Raw genomic sequence first — 19,077 nt, forward strand, 5'->3', positions numbered from 1 at the left:
ACTGCTGTGCCGAAATCATGCTTTTGAATATTACTATATTAGTTTATCAATTTCATCTCTAAATGATGACCATATTTCATAATTGGTCCAAGGAAGGATTTCAATGTTTCATAAGCTTCCTGAAATTGCATGCAAATTTAAGAGGTATATGTGAGTACTGCAACTGGATTTATGCTCAACATTATATTTTCAGTGTAGACTCTAAGCCCCAAATTGATAAGAAACATTGACCTAGAGTCATGAATGCACACCAGTAGTGGCCACAGTAAAGTAAATTAGTGACTGGACCCAATCATATTTTCTGAAGCCAGAATGTTTCTTTCTCCTTAGAGCAGAAGGAGCTATGTCCTTAAAGTGCAATTGAAAACGCTGGTAGCAGTCAAAGCAGCTTCAGTCCTTGACACCCACAACAATCTTAGTGTTAGAATTTGGTCCTCTGAGATGTCACCTAAACCACTGATCTTCCTGGTTATGAGAAAAAGTTATACAGCTCTGGCTAAACAACACCTAGGAAACAGATTTCCAGGGAAAGGAGAGCTGCTAAGCTCTTAGTAGCAGTCACCGCTACTAACCCCATTTACCTCTGCTCCGGAACTTCAGATATATAATGAGAATTCCAGAAAAGGCTACGAAACACAGTAATTGAACGATGCTTGAGCTCAAAAAACAAATGCAGTCATATAGGAACACTAGAACAGGGAGAGTTAGGGTTAATAAATGAGTTATGCAGGAATGTGGGGTATCACTGACCTAAGAACCATTATCAGAAAAAGTATAGTCATCACCCCATGCCCACTCAACCTAGGTAGGGCTAGGATGTGAGTTTACTTTGTGGGTAGTGGCAGACCCTAGTAAGATTGGACTTAAGGACCTAGCAGGACTAAGAGGAGTTTCTTTTCCTAATTCTGATCACCTAATCTAGCACCAAATTAATCTGGCCGGGGGGAAACTGGACAGCTGCCCTAGGGATCTTCATTAGATTTTTGGGGGGTTCTGAAGGTTGTGGGATTAGACAGATGTAGCAGTGGTGACATTGAGTTGACTGAAAGAAAAAAACCCTCACTTTAAACCCCTCAGCTTCAGTTTCCCTGTCAAGGGGCTTATTTCTACAACTTTAACAGAGATCATTAAAATGTTTTACCATATATTACTAAAATATTTATCCATTTATTCTTTAATTTATATCAACTTCCTGAATAAAATGACCAGAAATAATGAGATACTTTTCAAAGAAACTCAACTGGAGTAAAATTATGATCTCAAGTCTTTAGAAGACTTTCTTGGGGAAGACAGAGAAGAGCTACTCGTTGATATAATTGGTAGAAATCATGTATCAATAGATTTTATTTCCAAAATGAAGAAAATTCCCATGATAACTATGGAATAGGCTTGTCTCATGAGTTAATAACCTCCTCAATCATTAAGGTGTGAAAGCAGAAACCTGAAACCAATTACTGCAAATAAGCATAATGATTAGAGCATGAGAATTGGAGCCAGAGACATCTGCTTTCCAATATCGGCTCTACCACTTATGAGCTATGTGACCCATGACATTTTCATCTATAAAATGGTGACAATAATAGCACTGCCTTTTAGGATTAAATTAGGTAAATTCTGTAAAATGATTATTACAATGCCTAGCATAAAGTAGGCACTCAATAAATGTGGTACAGTGTTTTATGGACTAAGTAGGGAAGTGGGCACAATAGATTATAACTTCTCCTTTGACTCACCTCCTTTAAATTGTCTGTTCAGGCTCTAGATTCACGTCCCCCATCTAGCAGTTTATCAACTATATATAATCTATTTTGCTTGAACATAAGTTGGGAAAAATGTTGTTCTTAAAAATATCTATGGAATCTAAAAAAAAAAAAAGGTTCTGAAGAACCTAGGGCCAGGAAAGGAATAAAGACGCAGATGTAGAGAATGGACTTGAGGACACGGGGAGGGGGAAGGGTAAGCTGGGATGAAGTGAGAGAGTGGCATGGACATATATACACTACCAAATGTAAAATAGATAGCTAGTGCGAAACAGCCACATGGCACAGGGAGATCAGCTCGGTGCTTTGTGTCCACCTAGAGGGGTGGGATAGGGAAGGTGGGAGGGAGATGCAAGAGGGAGGAGAAATGGGGATAAATGTATATGTATAGCTGATTCACTTTGTTATAAAGCAGAAACTAACACACCATTGTAAAGCAATTATACTCCAATAAAGATGTTAAAAAAAAAGTCTGATGTCCTTTTACCTGACGGGTCACTATCACTCAGTGATATAGTCATTCAGAAGTGTGATAACCATGAAACCAGACGGAAGAGTCTGGTTGTAAAGGACTTGTTGGTTTATAAATCTATCTCTTTTTCATGTTGATGTTGTTCAAGCCCTTGAAGGGAGGTGGTATCTTGAAAGCTAATGGGAATCTACATAAGCAAAAAGACTGTGGTCAAATTAAATATATCTTAGAGCAAGACTCCCAGGATGCATCCATCACTAAGTGATTTTGAGTAAGGCAGTTGCTGGATTCACTTCATGTTGATTGGCTAGACTTTTACTTAAGAGAGAAAGCACTCCTTTGAGGGCATAGAAGTAACTGTGGGTATGAACAACTCAGGAGACATCTATACTGACCTTATTCCTAAAACAGCACTGCTCTGGGAAGCTCATAATTGAGAGGTGTGAAGTTCAACACTTCTAAAGTGAGAAGCCCTAAATCTTCCTACGTAAAGCTTGGCATTCATTGACAAAGGTCGTACAGCTTTGCCTAAACACCCCATGTGACTTAGGCATCACATTAAGAGAGATTCCCTTAATGATTCCACCCTTGCTGCAGCAGTTACATTTTGTGAAACACTGACAGCAAAGGAGCCCAATAGTCCAAAACAGTATCACGCAAAGAAGTGAAACGAAAAATGTCATCCAAATGTGGTCTGGATTAAACAGGGCATCTGAAAGAATTTGAAGATCAATAAACCTACAACATGGAGCACCACTGGATTAGAAATTTTACTGCTAATTAAGCAGGATTCTCCTTCAGGTCCTGCGTTTACTTTTTTTGTATTTGGGTGTGGGCTAAAGATCAGTGGAGCTGTTTTAGTGGTAAGTACAGAGCCTGGAATTGAGCTTGTTTGGGGGATAGAATTTAACTTGAGGCTATAGTTGATTGAAGGAAGTCTCTCTCTCTGGTCTCTTATTAACAATTCCAGTGCAAATGCTTCCTAATTATAAAGGAAACAATCAAGCAGAACCCTGTACACCATGCTGGTGATTGAGAAGCTCAAAGGCTGTAAGACAGCCTCAAAACTGTCTCTAGTCTATTCTTAGGGTGTAAAGATAATGGAGACAAATAGACCCTTCTTAACTTTTATGATTTGCATTTCTTGATAAGGTCTCTTTAATACTAGGGTTATACAGCGTATTCCTTAAAAAAATGTGTATTGTTTCAGTTTTAGCACTTAACTTCTAACCTATATGAAATTTATCTGTATATAGTTATATGTATGAGTATTTTTCTTCCAGATGTATAGACAATTATTCCAACATCTTATAGGAACTTCTTCATCTTTCTTTTCAATGCACTAAACTTTATACTTCATAATTTGTTATACACTGTTTCTTCATGATTTTGATCTCTTTCTACCCTTCCTAATTTTTATCATTGACACAATGGCCTACTCCTGTGACTGTACATAATATTCTATGGTTGGAAATTAACACAAAGTATTTTTAGCATTTGTTCACAATTACTTTATTATAGTCAGTTTTTAACCTGATAAAGGAAATTCTTCCTCATTTTCCTTTAAAAAACTTTTTTTTGCCATTTACAGATATTCACTGTTCCATACTAGCTTGAAAATTACTTTAACCAACATTAAAAAAAAATACTTCCAAAGGATTTCTTTCTATAATGTCTTTACTTACTTTGAATTTTATTTTTTTTATACAGCAGCTTCTTCTTAGTTTTCAATTTTATACGTATTAGTGTATATATGTCAATCCCAATCTCCCAGTTCATCTCACCACCACCCTACCCCCCACTATCCTCCCTTGGTGTCCATATGTTTGTTCTATACATGTGTCTCTATTTTTGCCTTGCAAACCAGTTCATCTGTACCATTTTTCTATATTCCACATATATGAGCTAATGTACAATATTTGTTTTTCTCTTTCTGACTTACTTCACTCTGTATGACAGTCTCTAGGTCCATCCACGTCCCTACAAATGACCCAATTCCGTTCCTTTTTATGGCTGAGTAATATTCCGTTGTATATATGTACCACATCTTCTTTATCCATTCGTCTGTCAATGGGCATTTAGGCTGCTTCCATGAGCTGGCTATTGTAAATAGAGCTGCAATGAACATTTTGGTACATGACTCTTTTTGAATTATGGTTTTCTCAGGGTATATGCCCAGTAGTGGGATTGCTGGGTTGTATGGTAGTTCTATTTTTAGTTTCTTAAGGAACCTCCATACTGTCCTCCATAGTGGCTGTATCAATTTACATTCCCACCAACAGTGCAAGAGGGTTCCCTTTTCTCCACACCCTCTCCAGCATTTATTGTTTCTAGATTTTTTGATGATGGCCATTCTGACCAGTGTGAGATGATATTTCATTGTAGTTTTGATTTGCATTTCTTTAATGATTAATGATGTTGAGCATTCTTTCATGTGTTTGTTGGCAATCTGTATATCTTCTTTAGAGAAATGTCTATTTAAGTCTTTTGCCCTTTTTTAAACTCGATTGTTTGTTTTTTTTTTTTTATATTGAGCTGCATGAACTGCTTGTATATTTTGGAGATTAATCCTTTGTCCATTGATTCATTTGCAAATATTTTCTCCCATTCTGAAGGTTGTCTTTTGGTCTTGTTTATGGTTTTCTTTGTTGTGCAAAAGCTTTTAAGTTTCATTAGGTCCCATTTGTTTATTTTTGTTTTTATTTCCATTTCTCTAGGAGGTGGGTCAAAAAAGATCTTGCTGTGATTTATGTCAAAGAGTGTTCTTCCTATGTTTTCTTCTAAGAGTTTTATAGTGTCCGGTCTTACATTTAGGTCTTTAATCCATTTTGAGTTTAGTTTTGTGTATAGTGTTAGGGAGTGTTCTAATTTCATTCTTTTACATGTAGCTGTCCAGTTTTCCCAGCACCATTTATTGAAGAGTCTGTCTTGTCTCCATTGTATATTCTTGCCTCCTTTATCAAAGATAAGGTGACCATATGTGTGTAGGTTTATCTCTGGGCTTTCTATCCTGTTCCATTGATCTATATTTCAGTTTTTGTGCCAGTACCATATTGTCTTGATTACTGTAGCATTGTAGTATACTCTTAAGTCAGGGAGTCTGATTCCTCCAGCTCCATTTTTTTCCCTCAAGATTGTTTTGATTATTCAGGGTCTTTTGTGTCTCCATACAAATTATAAGATTTTTGTTCTAGTTCTGTAAAAAGTGCCATTGGTAATTTGATAGGGATTGCATTGAATCTGTGGATTGCTTTGGGTAGTATAATCATTTTCACAATGTTGATTCTTCCAATCCAAAGACATAGTATATCTCTCCATCTGTTTGTGTCATCTTTGATTTCTTTTGTCAGTGTCTTATAGTTTTCTGAGTACAGCTCTTTTACCTCCTTAGGTAAGTTTATTCCTAGGTATTTTATTCTTTTTGTTGTGATGGTGAATGGGATTGTTTCCTTAATTTCTCTTTCTGATCTCTCATTGTTAGTGTATAGGAATGCAAGAGATTTCTGTGCATTAACTTTGTATCCTGCAACTTTACCAAATTCATTGATTAGCTCCAGTAGTTTTCTGGTAGCATCTTTAGGATTCTCTATGTACAGTATCATGTCATCTGCAAACAGTGACGGTTTTACTTCTTTTCCAATTTGTATTCCTTTTATTTCTTTTTCTTCTCTGATTGCTGTAGCTAGGACTTCCAAAACTATGTTGAATAATAGTGGCGAGAGTGGACATCCTTATCTTGCTGCTGATCTTTGAGGAAATGATTTCAGGTTTTCACCATTGAGGATGATGTTTGCTGTGGGTTTGTCATACATGGCCTTTATTGTGTTGAAGTAAGTTCCCTCTATGTCCACTTTCTGCATAGTTTTTATCATCAATTGGTGTTGAATTTTCTTAAAAACTTTTTCTGCATCTATTGAGATGATCATATGGTTTTTCTTCTTCAATTTGTTAATATGGTGTATCGTATTGATTGACTTGTATACATTGAAGAACCGTTGCATCCCTGGGATAAATCCCACTTGATCATGTTGTATGATCTTTTTAATGTGCTTTGGATTCTGTTTGCTAGTATTATGTTGATGATTTTTGCATTGATATTCATCAGTGATAGTGGTGTGTAATTTTATTTGTTTTTAGTATCTTTGTCTGGTTTTGGTATTAGGGTGATGGTGGTCTCATAGAATGAGTTTGGGAGTGTTCCTTCCTCTGCAATTATTTGGAAGAGTTTGAGAAGGATGGGTGTTAGCTCTTCTCTAAATGTTTGATAGAATTCACCTGTGAAGCCATCTGGTCCTGGACTTTTGTTTGTTGGAAGATTTTTAATCACAGTTTCAATTTCATTACTTGTGATTGGTCTGTTCATATTTTCTGTTTCTTCCTGGTTCAGTCTTGGAAGGTTATACCTTTGTAAGAATTTGTCCATTTATTCCAGGTTGTCTGTTTTATTGGCTTAGAGTTGCTTGTAGTAGTCTCTCAGGGTGCTTTGTATTTCTGCTGTGTCTCTTGTAACTTACTCTTTTTCATTTCTAATTTTATTGATTTGAGTCCTCTCCCTCTTTTTCTTGATGAGTCTGGCTAATGGTTTATCAATTTTGTTTATCTTCTCAAAGAACAAGCTTTTAGTTTTATTGATCTTTGCTATTGTTTTCTTTGTTTCTATTTCATTTATTTATGCTGTGATCTTTATGATTTCTTTCTATCTGCTAACTTTGGTTTTTGTTTGTTCTTCTTTCTCTAGTTCTTTTAGGTGTAAGTTTAGATTGTTTATTTGTGATTTTTTTCTGTTTCTTGAGGTTGCATTATATTGCTATAAACTTCCCTCTTAGAACGGCTTTTGCTGCATCCCATAGGTTTTGGATCATAGTGTTTTCATTGTCATTTGTCTCTAGGTATTTTTTGATTTCCTCTTTGATTTCTTCAGTGATCTGTTGGTTATTTAGTAACATATAGTTTAGTCTCCATGTATTTGTCTTTTTTACGTTTTTTTCCCCCTGTAATTGATATCTAATCTCATAGCATTGGGGTTGGAAAAGATGTTTGATATGATTTCAATTTTCTTAAACTTACCGAGGCTTGATTTGTGACCCAAGATATGATCTATATTGGAGAATGTTCCATGTGCTCTTGAGAAGAAAGTGTAATCTGCTGTTTTCGGATGGAATGTCCTATAAATATCAATTAAATCTATCTGGTCTACTGTGTCATTTAAAGCTTGTGTTTCCTTATTAATTTTCTGTCTGGATAATCTGTCCATTGGTGTAAGTGAGGTGTTAAAGTCCCCCACTATTATTTTGTTACTGTCGATTTCTTCTGTTATAGCTATTAGCATTTACCTTATGTATTGAGGTGCTCCTATGTTGAGTGCATATATATTTACAATTGTTATATCTTCTTCTTGGATTGATCCCTTGATCATTATGTAGTGTCCTTCCTTGTCTCTTGTAACATTCTTTATATTAAATTCTATTTTATCTGAAATGAGTATTGCTAATCCAGCTTTCTTTTGATTTCCATTTGGAATAACTTTTTCCATCCCCTCACTCTCAGTCTGTATGTGTCCCTAGGTCTGAAGTGGGTCTCTTGTAGACAGCATATATATGGGTCTTGTTTTTGTATCCATTCAGCAAGCCTGTGTCTTTTGGCTGGAGCATTTAATCCATTCACATTTAAGGTAATTATTGATATGTATGTTCCTATTACCGTTTTCTTAATTGTTTTGTGTTTGTTTTTGTAGGTCCTTTTCTTCTCTTGTGTTTCCCACTTAGAGAAGTTCCTTTAGCATTTGTTGTAGAGCTGGTTTGGTTGTGCTGAAGTCTCTTAGCTTTTGCTTGTCTGTAAACATTTTGATTTCTCTCTCGAATCTGAATGAGATCCTTGTTGGGCAGAGTAATCTTGGTTGTAGGGTCTTCCCTTTCATAACTGTAAATATATCATGCCACTCCCTTCTGGCTTGTAGGGTTTCTGCTGAGAAAACAGCTGTTAACCTCATGGAAATTCCCTTGTATGTTATTTTCCATTTTTCCCTTGTTGCTTTTTAATAATTTTTCTTTGTCTTTAATTTTTGTCAGTTTGATTACTATGTGTCTCAGTGTGTTTCTCCTTGGGTTTATCCTGCCTGGGACTCTCTGCACTTCCTGGACTTGGGTGGCTGTTTCCTTTCCCATGTTAGGGAAATTTTTGACTATAATCTCTTCAAATATTTTCTCGGGTCCTTTCTTTCTCTCTTCTCCTTCTGGGACCCCTGTAATGTGAATGTTGGCGCACTTAATGTCCCAGAGGTCTCTTAGGCTGTCTTCATTTATTTTCATTCTTTTTTCTTTATTCTGTTCCATGGCAGTGAATTCCACCATTTTGTCTTCCAAGTCACTTATCCTTTCTTCTGCCTCAGTTATTCTGCTATTGATTCCTTCTAGTGTATTTTTCATTTCAGTTATTGTATTATTCATCTCTGTTTGTTTGTTCTTTAATTCTACTAGGTCTTTGTTAAACGTTTTTCGCATCTTCTCAATCTTTGCCTCCATTCTTTTTCCAAGGTCCTGGATCATCTTCCCTACCGTTATTCTGAATTCTTTTTCTGGAAAGTTGCCTATCTCCACTTCATTTAATTGTTTTTCTTGGGTGTTTTCTTGTTCCTTCATCTGGTACATGGTCCTCTGACTTTTCATTTTGTCTGTCTTTCTCTGAATGTGGTTTTTGTTCCACAGGCTGCAGGATTGTAGTTCTTCTTGCTTCTGCTGTCTGCCCTCTGGTGGATGAGGCTATCTAAGAGGCTTGCGCAAGTTTCCTGATGGAAGGGACTGGTGGTGGGTAGAGCTGGGTGTTGCTCTGGTGGGCAGAGCTCAGTAAAACTTTAATCTGCTTGTCTGCTGATGGGTGGGGCTGAGTTCCCTCCCTGTTGGTTGTTTGGCTTGTGGCGACCCAGCACTGGAGGCTACAGGCTCTTTGGTGGGGCTAATGGCAGACTCTGGGAGTGCTCATGCCAAGGAGTACTTCCCAGTACTTCTGCTGCCAGTGTACTTGTCCCCGCGATGAGCCATAGTCACCCCCTGCCTCTGCAGGAGACCCTCCAACACTAGCAGGTAGGTCTGGTTCAGTCTGCTACGGGTCACTGCTCCTTCCCCTGGGTCCTGATGCACACACTACTTTGTGTGTGCCCTCCAAGAGTGGAGTCTCTGTTTCTCCCAGTCCTGTCGAAGTCCTGCAATCAAATCACACTAGCCTTCAAAGTCTGATTCTCTGGGAATTCCTCTTTCTGTTGCCGGACCCCCAGGTTGGGAAGTCTGACATGGGCTTCAGAACCTTCACTCTGGTGGGTTGACTTCTGTGGTATAATTGCTCTCCAGTTTGTGAGTCACTCACCCAGCAGTTATGGGATTTGATTTTATTGTGATTGCACCCCTCCTACTGTCTCATTGTGGCTTCTTCTTTGTCTTTGGATGTGGGGTATCTTTTCTGTTGAGTTCCAGTATCTTCCTGTTGATGATTGTTCAGCAGTTAGTAGTTATTCTGGTGCTCTCACAAGATGGATTGCTGGAATATCTTTAAATGAATAATTACGTTGACTTTGGATTATTTTATCTTCATGGAGGTAAATATTCCCATTCAAAATTGAGTATTCCCCTACATATATTTATGTATTTTTGAGGTCTTTTAGACAGAGTATGTATTGTTTTTCAAATAGGTTCTGTATTTGCCTTGTGACTATTTTGTGTATTTTGTGGCTGATGTTAAGCACATGTTATTTTTCCCAGATTTTCCTTGGGGATTGAATTTATTATTTTATCCCTCTTCTATTTCCCAATTTTAAAAATCATAGATATGTGCCTTTTGGTTGCATATTTACCACAGTATTTGGTATTATTTTGGGGGGCTAGTTTTTCAGGAAAAATAAAGTTTACCTTGCCATGTTTTTGTAGATTTTGTATTTATTTTATGTTAAAATGTTAACCTGTGTGAATATTTGTGAATTGGCTAAAAGTCTGAGAACTTTATTTATTACATGGGATGTGGAAAGTTGTAACAATATTGCTCATACAGCTTATGAAAGCCTTTTTTTCAAAATTATTAATTATTACATAATCCAACTTTAAACATTCATTTAAAGAGCCATATGATACTGCTCTTTTTCTCAAATATTATGCTTATGTTACAGCCTATTCCAATTTGAATCCTACATGAAACTAATAATTGGATATATCTATACAATGCTTATTAATTTGCATAGGAAGCAACTATCTTTAGTGAAACAATACAAAACATTAGAAAGATTTAAAAGAGTTTCTAATGAAAATTATTTTCGTCATTGATAAAAGAGTAAGATCAAAATGAATACTTCTAACTGTTGGGTTTTGCCTGCTGTTTTTATTTGTTTTCCTCTTACCTCTCTCCCTATTCCTTCTCAGATAATTTGCAGTTTTTCTTAATCATCTAAAGGACATCTAAAAGGTGAATTCTCCAAAATTCAGTTCTAGGAAACTGGTTTTTTTATTTTCTCTATCCTTATTCACTTTGTATCTTGTCCAGTTTCATTGTTTTAAATATTCTGCTTAGGTTGTAGACATTCACATTATGTCTCAAACTTGGTCTCCTCCACAGAACTTTAAACTCGTATCTAAATCCTAGTCGACATTTCCCTAGCAAGTCTTATAGGCAAGGTCTTATTTCTAAGATAGGCTCATTTCACAAACTTCCCCACCTCAGTAGATGAAAACTCATCTTTATGACTCTGGCCCCTAACCTTGGAATCATTCTTTGTTCCTCTTTTCCTCTTTCATCACACATTCAATCCATCAGTAATTCCATCAACACTACCTTTAAAATATTCATAGACTATTACCAAATCTTACCCCTTTTCTGCTATTCCTATTTTCCAGATCATTCTTATAGACTCCTATCTGGTCAGGGCAACATTAATTTTTTTCAGTCCATTTTTTGAATCCTCCAAGAAGATTAGAGAGGATTTTTAAGAGAAAAAGCTGTGCCCTCAATCAGGCTAGAAATAGCCTCCCTGAAGTGACATCTGAAGATAATCCGGCCCACCCACCACTCTGCTCCTGTAATCCACCCTGATTTCTCTACATAGGTGTTAGCTAAGGGGACCTTTGTTGCACATAAGACGTGGATTTTTCCTGGTTGGCCTTTGACGTCCACCTGTCATGCCTCCCCAAAATCAGAAAACCTGTGCTTTAGTTCCACATCTTACTTACTGTTGGCTCAACTGGCTTCTCTCGACATCTGTCCACCTATAAATGGCCATAATAATTCCTCCTTAGTGAATTTTCAGAGTGCTTTAAATGACAATATTAGTACTGAATATTATATAACAGTAAGAAAAGCTTTTTGCTACACCAATTCGTTTGAGATACATTAAAAACCCATGAAATGTGTTTATACTCATTTCTAAGATGAGAAAACTGTAGCTCAGGAAGATAAGTGACATCTTTAAGTCATGGAGCTAGAAAGTTGTTCATCTTAAAAACGAATATTGTGAGGTCTAAAGAGATAATGAACTTTAAATACCTTTAAGGCTGTAATGTGTATTTTAATTATGGGTTGTCATTATTCTTATAAATATTTTCTTCTAAAACGTTCTTCTCAGCACCTGACATCTTTAGTACCAAAACTCATAACAATTATAAAGAGTTACATTCAAAGTGTGCTTGACAATGTACAAAGCTCTATAACATTAATTATCCCATTAATTTCTCTTTACGTTGCTATATTGACAACAAAACTCTGACAAACACTCACCAGCTAGAATGATATTTGTTCTTTTCTCTTCACCTGTTAGAGGGTTGTGAATGTAGCAAGTCATATTGCCCTGTGACTGGTTTCTAAGGACAAGAGTCATCTTCATGTGAAAAAATCTGGCTCCATCCTGGGAATAGAATTTTGATGAATGTGGAACTACCTCTCCTCTGTTGTCTCTCCACTCCATCTGAAGCTGTGGGCACCACCCTCCTGAGTTACACTCCACCATGAGTCCCTCAGTGCCAGGAATCTGAACAAGGATTTGTGTTTCCACGCCTAGTGCTGGGGAAAATGAGACAGAAAGATCAAGATAGTTATTGCATTGAGGTTGGGTTGGAAATCTGAAAAGAAAAGTGTCTCATTAATCTTGTGGTCTTCAATAGAAGATGGGGCAATACTCAAATTCACATCCAAATTACAAATTAGACTAATTCTGGTCACTCTGCACTGTCTATCCAGTGCATAGTATGTTTTTGCAGTAGATATATAGATTTTTCTGACTGTAATACCGGAAATACTTTTAAAAATATGAAAAAAAGAAAAAGAAAAATTGATATATTTCAGCTTATGAGATCACAAGAACATTGGTATGCAACATTCCACCATGACACTTACCTGTTACACTCAGATTCATGCTGGCCACATCATTGATGCCACTACCTTTAAATGAACACTGGTATGATCCTTTATCAGAAACACTGATATTACGAAGTCTGAGAGTCACTTTGCCCTTCCCAATGGCCTCTTTTACAAACTCTGTGTGATCCACATATTCTGGGGCATCTTCTCCATTCAGTTCATTCCCCTCTCTGTATAGGTGAACGAGTTTGGAGTGGTCACCTCTGAACCAGTGCACCTCCATGTGCTCTGTACTTCATGGTGGGGACAACTGGCAGCTGAGCTCAGCATGTCCTCCTACAGTAGCCAAGTGTCCCATGGGAGTGGTTACTGTCCTATTTTCTGAGGAGGAAGATAGAAAACCAGGATAAATTTGAAGCCAACAATATCTCTGTTGCTAGACATTGTAGGACACACTGAGTTCTTCTCATCTGACCTGGCCATTCTAAACGTCCAGCTATGACTATATCCCCTTTTACTTAAATCAGCATTTTATTTTTTTGAAAAGACCAATGGTACTACATCATTCTCTTTAAACTATATTCACTTGGAGGATTCTGAGAATATGGCAGAGCAGAAAGCACCAGAAATATGTCTCCTAACTTAGACAACAATTGCACTGGTATAATCTGCCTGATGTAACTATTTTGGAACTCTGGAGTCTATTGAAGGCCTTCATATTCCAGTGAAAGTCTTGGATGGTAAATTGCATTAATTTTGGTTAATTTTAGTTCTTAGCACAGCAGCAGCTACCCATCTCACGCTCCCAGCCCTGTGACAGGAAGGTGTACACCTGTCCCTGGAGCAGCTTACACAGCTTATGGGAGCCAGAGTTGGCAAAAAGGATCCTAACCTCCAAATATGGAGGATCTGTGCTCTGATCTTTGATTGTTGCTTCTGATCACAGAGGTGCAAACAAAGAGGTGAGTAGCCATTGTTGTTGCACATCACTCTATTGCACATCACTCTCCCTCTAACTGATGTGACCTCCAGGGAACTGAAAGGGCTAGCACCCTCTCATTTAATCCTTCACTTTTCTCTTTTTCCACTTTCAGGAGCCAGATATAAAAGATTAGGACATTCATAAGCAACTGAATATATGGGGAAAACTAGAAAGTGACCACACATGCCCAGGAAAATCACAGGCTCAGAAAAGACCTGAGAAGGCCTGAACTTTATACCTCAAGTTGATCCTTGGCACACAGACAGCCTACGAAAACAAAACAAAACAAAAACAATAAACAAAACAATAACAAAAACAGCAAATCCCAGAGAAGGGGGAAAATCTGATTTTGAGTTAACACATTATTAGATTCAAATGTCCAATTTTCAACTAAAAAACCATAAGCCACACACACACACACACACACACACAATACAGGAAAGTATAGACTATTCAAAGGATGAAAAATAAATAAACAGAAAATTTCCCTGAAAATGACCTGATGGCAGATATATGATACAATTAAAGACTTTAAAACAACCATGTTAGAGATGCTCAGAGAACTAAAGGATGATGTGGAGAAAGTCAAGAAAATTATGTATGAATGGAAATATCAATAAAAAGAAAACCTAAAAAGAAATCACAACGAAATTCTGAAGCTGAAAAACACAATAACTGAAATGAAAAATTCACTAGAGAGGGAGATTCAAAGGCAGATTTAAGAAGGTAGAAAAAGAATTAGTGAAATTAAAGACAGGATAATGAAAATTATTGAGTCTAAGGAAGAGAAAGAAAAAATATTTCTAAAAAGTGAACAGAGCCTAAGGGATCTGTGAGACATCATCAAGCAGACCAACATATGCATTGTGTGAATCCCAGAAGAAGAAAGAGAGAAAGGGATAGAGAGAATATTTGAAGAAATAAGGGCTGAAAACTTCCCAAATTTGATGAAAGATATGACTATAAACACCCAAGAAGTCCAACAAACGCCAAGTAATATGAACTTAAAGAGATCCACCTCTAGACACATTATAATCAAACTTTCAAAAGACAAAGAATCTTGAGAGTAATGAGAGAAACCAACTGATCACATACAAGGAAGCCTCAATAAGATTACAGGCAGATTTCTCACCAGAACTTTGGAAGCCAGAAGGCAGTGGGCCAATATATTCAAAGTGCTAAAAGGGGGGAAAAAAACCTGTCAAATGAGAATCCAATATCCAGTAAACTGCCCTTCAGAAGTGAGAAATTAAGACATTCTCAGATAAACAAAAACAGGGAGTTCATTACCACCTGATCTGCCCTACAAAAAATGCTCAAGGGAATTCTATAGGATGAAATGAAAGGACATTAGACAGTAACTTGAAGCTGTGTGAAGAAATAAACTACTCAATAAAAGTAAATACATGGGCCATTATAACAGCTATTATTATTGTAACAATGGTTTAAAACTTCACTTTTTGTTTTCAACATGATTTAAGAGACTAATACATTTTAAAAACCCTTATTAGTCTAAAAGCTAGTATTGTAACTTTGGTTTGTAAGTCCACATTTTATTTTTTATAATTTAAAAGACTAATGCACTATTATTAGTTTATGTTTCAGGGCACACATGTATAAAAATGTAATTTAGTAACATCAGCAACATCTATCTCATGAGGACAGAGTAGTTAAAAGAGCAGAGTTTTTGTATGTTACTGAAGTTAAGCTGGTATATATTTAAATTAGAGTGTTTTAACTTTAGGGTGTTAAATGCAATCTCCATGGTAACCACAAAGAAAATAACTATGACACATATACAACAGGAAATGAGAAAGGAATTTAAACGTTTCACTACAAAAAAATCAAATAGACACAAAGAAGTTAGTAATGAAAGAAATGAAGGACAAAACGCTGTAAAGTATACAAGAATAAATAACATGACAGAAGAAAGTCATTACTTTAAATATAAATGGACTAAACTCTCCAATCAACAAAGTTGGCAGAATGGATAAAAACACATGCTCCAACTATATGCTATCTACAAAAGACTCATTTTAGATCCAAAGACTTAAATAAGTTGAAAGTGAAAGGATGGAAAAAGATATTCCATGCAAATAGTAACAAAAACAGAACTAGGGTAGCTATATTAATATCATGCAAAATAGGCTTTTCCCCCAGCTTTACTGAAGAATAATTAACAAATAAAATTATATATATTTAAGGTGTATAATTCTCAGTCATTATTGTTTCAAATATTTCTTCTATTTGTCTCTTTCTCTTCTCTTTCTAGTATTCCCATTACATTTTTGTAGTTGTCCACAGTTCTTAGATTTTCTCTTCCATTTTTTTTAACTCTTTTTCTGCTTTTCAGTTTTGAAAGTTTCTGTTAATAAATCCTCAAGCTCGGAGAGTCTTTCCTCAGCCATGTCCAGGCTACCAATGAGCCCATGAAAGGAATTCATTTCTGTTACATTGTTTTTGATCTCTATGATTTCTTTTTGATTCTTTCTTAGAATTTACATCTCTGCTTACATTGCTCATCTATTCTTGCATGTCATCTACTTTTTCCATTAAAGCCTTTAGCATATTAACCATAGTTATTTTAAATTCCCAGTCTGATAATTCCAACCATCTTGCCATATCAAAGTCTTGTTTTGATGTTTGCTCTGCCCCTTCAAACTGTGTGCTTTGCCTTTTAGTATGCCTTGTAATTTTTGTTGAAATCCAAACATGATGCACTGGGTAAAAAAAAAATCTGGTTAAAGGCTTTTAGTGATTTGGTGGTAAGGTGTAGGGGAAGGAGAGGTATTCTATAGTACTGTGATTAGATCTTAGTCTTTTAGTGGCCTTGGCTCCTTATTGGGACACAATGGCTAGAGGGGGATGGAGTTGGATATTTTCCTGCTCCCAGGTCAGTTAGGCTCTGAGGAAATGCCAATAGGTTAGGCTCTGCTAAAATAGTTTCTCTTGAGGGCAGGCCTTATCAAGAGGAGCATATTTCAAAGTAGTTACTCTTCCTCTCCTCCTGCTAAAAACACAAGGACATTTTTTCCAATATTTGCTGTGAGAACCTAGTAAAAACCATGGAGGTAAAGTTCACAAAATTGAGTTGTCTCATGACTGGGCACTCTTGGAGTTTTTAACTTTCAGACTTGTCCACACCAAGCCTCCAGAAATTCAATTATTACAGTTTAGATTTTGCTACCTTGGTACTGGTTTCCACAAAGATTTATGGCCTGGGAAGTTGTGAGCCTCTGTAATCACTTCTCTGTCTCTCCAATCTGGGAAAGAGCAGTTTGTCCTGTGACCTCAATTCTCTGTTGGATCTAAGAAGAGTGGTTGATTTTCAGTTCTTTCAGCTTTTTACTTGATAATAGGGCATAGTAATGACTTCCAAGCTCCTTACATGCTAGAATGGACACTGGACGTCTGCCCTAGGTTCTTTCCACTGCTGTGACTCAGTAAGAAGACATTAGATGCTCTTACCTGAAGTTGATGTCATCACTTGTAGGAGAAGACTCACATAGTACCCAGAAAAAGAAGAGGATTTAAGCTTCATAATGCCTGGAAAGGAGACAAGAAGAAAGTCATAAGCTATGAGATATGGGGTAGGAATTGTCAAGATACTCAAAATTAAATCAAGAATTTGCAAATGATGCGACCAACAAGGGATTAGTCTCCAAAATTTACAAACAGCTCATGCAGCTCAATATCAAGAAAACAAACAACCCAATCAAAAAATGGGTGGAAGATCTAAATAGACATTTCTCCAAAGAAGACAAACAGATGGCCAAGAGGCACATGAAAAGATGCTCAACATTGCTAATTATTAGAGAAATGCAAATCAAAACTACAATGAGATATCACCCACAGCAGTCAGAATGGCCTTCATCAAAAAATCTATTGTACAAACAATAAGTGCTGGAGAGGGTGTGGCTAAAAGGGAACCCTCCTACACTGTTGGTGGGAATGTAAATTGGTAGAGCCACTATGGAGAACAGCATGGAGGCTCCTTAAGAAACTAAAAATAGAGCTACCATATGATCCAGCAATCCCACTCCTGGGCATATATCCAGAGAAATACATGGTTTGAAAAGATACATGCCCCAATGTTCATTGCAGCACTGTTTACAATAGCCAAGACATGGAAGCAACTTAAATGTCCAATGACAGAGGAATGGATAAAGAAGATGTGGTACATATATAAAATGGAATATTATTCAGCCATTAAAAAGAACGAAATAATGCCATTTGCAGCAACATGGAGGGACCTGGAGATTATCATACTAAGTGAAGACGGAGAAAGACAAATATCATATGGTATCACTTATATGCAGAATCTATAAAAAAATGATACAAATTACTTATTTACAAAACAGACTCACAGACTTAGAGAATGAATTTATGGTTGCCAATGGTTGCCAAGAGAAGGGTGGTGGGGAGGGATAGATTGCGAGTTTGAGATTGACATGTACACAGTGCTATATTTAAAATAAATAACCATCAAGGACCTACTGTATAGCACAGGGAATGCTGCTCAATATTCTGTAGTAACCTAAATGGGAAAAGAATGTGAAAAAGAATAGATACTTGTATATGTATAACTGAATCACTTTGCTGTACACCTGAAACTAACACAACATTGTTAATCAACTATACTCCAATATAAAATAAAAATTTTTTAAAGGATCATAAATAGGGACAACTTGGGACTTGCCTTTCAGAGTATAACTCCTCTCAGTGCTCAATAAAATGACCATGTCCCGTGACTTGGTTCTGATTAGGAGAGGCCTTCTCAATCCCTCTCTTCCACTAATTCACACTCTGCTGTTTCTCTCTCTTTCACTTTATGATCTAACTTACTAAATGAATATTTCCTCTGGCAGGTGTAACAGATGGAGTAGAAAAAAATATTCTAAGTGAATGAATGGGGGAAGGGAACAAAAAATGGCAGCACAAAGGCATGAATGCCTAAATGTGCATGATCTAATAAAGAAAGTATTTTTTGGATTTATGTCCTTGAACAATTAAAATGAGACCAAATTGTGGTGGAACTAAAATAGCTTGTTAATAATTTTATACATTATTTACAAAAAAAGAAAAGTGCTGAAATATTAACTAGGCATCTTGTATTTTATCCGGCGACCCTCCTCTAACTCACAGTCAAAAACATGTGAGTTGATTTACAAAGTCAGCAAGTAAAAAACAAACAAACATGAGATAACAACAACAACAAAAGTGGTTTAAACGATATATATCTTAAAGGGAAATGTAAGACTTTATTCACGTCATAGCTATGTGGTAAAGAAATGAGTCAAGACATGAAGGAAGAAATTCCTCTGGTTCTGGGACACAAAATCTGCCTACTATTGAAACTTAACGAAATTTATCTAATATTGAAAAAAAAAAGGAAAGATCTATTTGGATTTTATAAAGCCCATGTGAAAATATTTAAAGGAATGATGCTTTATATTTTATTATTTTATATATCTGACCAATATGACAAATGATTATCATCAACACAGGCCCATTAGACAATTCACATCCCATTC

General features: G+C 36.4%; 1 protein-coding gene across 1 annotated transcript in view; it reads right to left on the bottom strand.

Moving 5' to 3' along the window:
* LOC137760564 (selection and upkeep of intraepithelial T-cells protein 1-like) overlaps window positions 1–12,844 on the bottom strand; it is a 90,584-nt gene extending 77,740 nt beyond the window's left edge. Inside the window, 2 exon segments of the mRNA XM_068537534.1 lie at window positions 11,983–12,264; window positions 12,598–12,844. Of these exon segments, the coding sequence (XP_068393635.1) occupies window positions 11,983–12,264; window positions 12,598–12,844 (529 nt within the window).
* Between the last annotated feature and the right edge of the window lie 6,233 nt (window positions 12,845–19,077).

The sequence above is a fragment of the Eschrichtius robustus genome, chromosome 3 (genome assembly GCF_028021215.1).
Source record: "Eschrichtius robustus isolate mEscRob2 chromosome 3, mEscRob2.pri, whole genome shotgun sequence".
NCBI classification, from domain to species: domain Eukaryota; kingdom Metazoa; phylum Chordata; class Mammalia; order Artiodactyla; family Eschrichtiidae; genus Eschrichtius; species Eschrichtius robustus.